We start from the raw sequence: 3,563 nt of genomic DNA, 5'->3' as shown, positions 1-3,563 counted from the left end.
TACGAAGGACTTTGACGAGAACTGAAATCATTTGTCTACATAGTTATCAAGAAATTGTAAAAATAAAACAGCATATTGTAACTGTTTCGCGTAAAACTATCGTGGACGCTTCGACAAACGGCAACGTCGCAGTAAGTCGGCCCTGATGAATGGGCGCTAATAAGGCCCTAATTCAATCAGAATAGTGAAATAATCGACACATTATTTTATTTCATTATTATTATTTTTTATCGTTACATACAGGAGTAATGTAAAATCAAATGTAAGGACACGTAATATATATACGAATTAAAATTTGTTAATTGTAAATTTAACAAATTTGAAAATTTTAAATAAACAAGTAAATAAGTAATAAGTAAATTGAACTTGTTAAATAAAAAATATAAAAGAAATTAATATAAATAACTAAATATATATATAGATGGGCATATAAGAGCCGAACGCGAGATGTTAATGTGTGTTTCCCAACGAAAATTAATTTTTCGTTGGAATTAAATAAATTGTGCACAAGGCACGAATTTTTGCTTGGTACACAGCCAAGACTTATATGTGGAATAATCTCTAACTTGAGATTTGATTCCAAAGTTCCCCTCTGACCCCCCTAAAGATTTAAATGCGAGAAAAATATAGATCAAAAAATCGCTGAATCGGGAATCGAATGAAATTAATATATTTTATTAAATAGATATGCTATTAAACTTTATAGCGCAGCAACATGACATGTGAAAACATAACGCTTAAATATAGTTTAAATATAGCTTACAGCATACATATCAGAAATTTAATTAAGCAATTCTTCGAAATGACTTATAATAGTATTCAGCATTTTTTTTGTTTTAATCACTTGCTTTTTTCCATTCTCTTTCTTTTCAAGCAGTGATATAATCTCTTTCTTTCCTTGGCCGTATGTATGTTGTAATAGTACGTAGCTAATACCTGCATTAGCCATTCTTTTTCTTATCTTGTCAGAAACAAAATCTGCCAAAGGTACGAGTGATTTTAAATTCTCGTCGTATTGCAACATTTCTACTTTTTATTATTGATAAGTAATTCGTCGACTGTGAAGTTATGAAAGGTCACGTTCTGTAGCATTATTACATCATACATTGCATCGTGAGCTTTTTGTGGATGTAGAGCGAAATTTCGAGCTGCCAGCTTTACTAAACTGCAATCTTCACCGGGAAACTTATTCCTAAAAAGTGGCAGAGTGTCTACGAATCCATCAATAACGTGGGTAAATTCTGTAACAAGACCTACATGATTGATAAGACGTATAAGTCGTGGAGCATCAAAGGCACAATTATGTGCAATTAGCACGCAAGGCTTCTCTAAATCCTTTAAAAATTGGAGCAATTCGTTTGCGACTACGTGCAAAAGCTTCGCAGGTACGCTTCTTCCGTGTAAAAACAGATCGTGTCCTTTGTTGGTTAATCCATTGCCTTTCGAAGCAGCTAAAGATATATTTTCGTTCGGCCTTATATATTCATTGAACGTTTTGCTCCCACATTTCATAGCAATCTGTAAGACTTCGCAAGTCAGTTTTAAACCCGCAGTTTCCAGATCGAAAAAAACCAAAGCTGTGGAGATATTGTCGTGCTCGAAATTATTTACTAAGCTTGGCAACTCAGTAGATGATGTATCGCGGTCAGTTTCTACTGCAGGCATGCTCAATAGACCGATGTGACTGCTGTAAGTTTCACCTTCGAGATGATCCCGTCTGTTTCGTAATTGAGATCTCTGTTTTCTGAGAAGTCGTCTTCGCGCTTTGAAAACCGGTGTCTTCGCTTTCATCGCTTTTATCCGAGCTGATTTCGCACATCTTTCTACGTGTTTAGATAGATGTGATCCTAGACTTAATTCGTAATTTTTATATATCTCTTGTACATATTTTTCGCCGTAATTTTTCTGGGCGGATGCATATCTAAAATCAGCAGATTCGGAAAGACTATAGCAAATGGCTTTTGGCGTTTTCCTTGACATAATGCTATTTAGGCTTTTATTAGTCTGGCTCGAAGCGCCAGTCGAGAATTTCTCTGCATTATTTGCCAATTTATTAAACAGTTCTTTTAATTCTTCAAATAAACGTTCCTTTTGAAAGCCACCAAGAACGGTTGTATGTGTGTAATGTTCCGGATCTTTCGAATAATTGCACCAATCTCCGCAATTATCATGTATGTTAAAAGCATGGAATGGGATGTTTCTAATTGCGGCAGCCAAATTATTCGGATTTCCTTCATTCTGAGATACAGCATATTTAAAACATCTGTGTAGATATTTGATAGCTTCTGACGTCAGCTCTTTATTAGGATCACTTCTCTTGTCAATTTTGTATAACATATTTGTCACACCTCTCGAAGTGTGGTTTTTGTCTGAGTGCTTCACAACGGAGTGATTGCATGCGTTTCTCACAGCGCAGATACTTGAACTATCATCATCACCTATAAAAACTCCAACTTGAACGTTTTGCGAGTTCAAAATCGTGCTATTAACCGCTAGTTGAGCTGCAGTATCAGGCTCCATTGCCTTGGCACTGCCGTAGAAATTTAAACGACAGTCATGCATTTCCTTCGCTTGCCCTAAATAGCATAAACGGCACTGCCTGTTTTTCGTTGCAAAATCTAAGACTTTACCAGACTGATCATAGCAGCGTAACCATTCAAACTGTCATACTGACGCCCTGAGCCTCGTTTGTTCCAACCCATGTCATAAGAAACGAAGATTCGTACTAAATCGTTCATCACTTCATCGGTCGATTCGTCTGACGCGTTATAGTTTTCCGGAAGTTCACTCGAATTATTGGTTTCTTTCGTTGATAGAACTAAATCTTCGGATTTTTCTATACTTCTAACTTGTTAAAGCTTGCTAAATTTATGTATTATAAACGAAGTAAATTCTGTTATATGTTTCGTTATTTCGTATACGTTCATTATTCTTCTCCATTCGAGAATTATTATAATAAGACTAACAATGAATTGAAATCGCGTTCGTCAAAATATTTGTATTAAACCTATTGTTCTCCGAGCGAGCAATCGACAAAGACAAATAGTTATAAATCAGAGTAAATACTTGTCATTATTACTTCTTATATGTAGTTCCTTGTTATTATTCTCTGAGTAACAAAAGGTTCCCCCTCTACTTATTAAACTTTTCAATATTTCGGCAACGATACAAGCGAACAGAAATATCTCGTCTGTCTGACAAGTACCTTCGAACGAGCGAACGTAAAAGTACAGCATTATCCGAGCGCGATTTTCCATAATTTTAAAGTTCTGTAAAAGATTGACTCATTTGTTAAAGTGTAACTATGAGACTTAAATACATCGCACATATATCAATTTTAGTATCAGCTTAGCAATTTCTTGGATTAATAGCAATCTTCTTCATTCTTTCTCATTAATCGATCCTATCTTCGTCTATCCAAGCTAATATCGGACTCTCTCTCTCTCTCTCTCTCTCTCTCTCTCTCTCTCTCTCTCTCTCTCTCTCTCTCTCTCTCTCTCTCTCTCTCTCACTCACTTTCCGTCCTACGCTCTCCGTCTTTCCCGTTGCCAGTCGTTCTCTCG

At 35.8% G+C, this 3,563-nt stretch overlaps 1 protein-coding gene across 1 annotated transcript; it reads right to left on the bottom strand.

The window, feature by feature from the left end:
• Positions 1-1,026: 1,026 nt before the first annotated feature.
• Positions 1,027-2,520, bottom strand: LOC145934287 (uncharacterized). Its single transcript, XM_083034648.1, has one exon. It carries the CDS (start codon positions 2,518-2,520, stop codon positions 1,027-1,029), a length of 1,494 nt encoding a protein of 497 aa, XP_082890774.1.
• Positions 2,521-3,563: the final 1,043 nt, after the last annotated feature.

This window comes from Prenolepis imparis, unplaced genomic scaffold (assembly GCF_030444845.1).
Source record: "Prenolepis imparis isolate NDT839.2.m4 unplaced genomic scaffold, iyPreImpa1.0 SCAF_3, whole genome shotgun sequence".
Classification (NCBI taxonomy): domain Eukaryota; kingdom Metazoa; phylum Arthropoda; class Insecta; order Hymenoptera; family Formicidae; genus Prenolepis; species Prenolepis imparis.
This window is presented reverse-complemented; position numbering and strand designations above follow the sequence as displayed.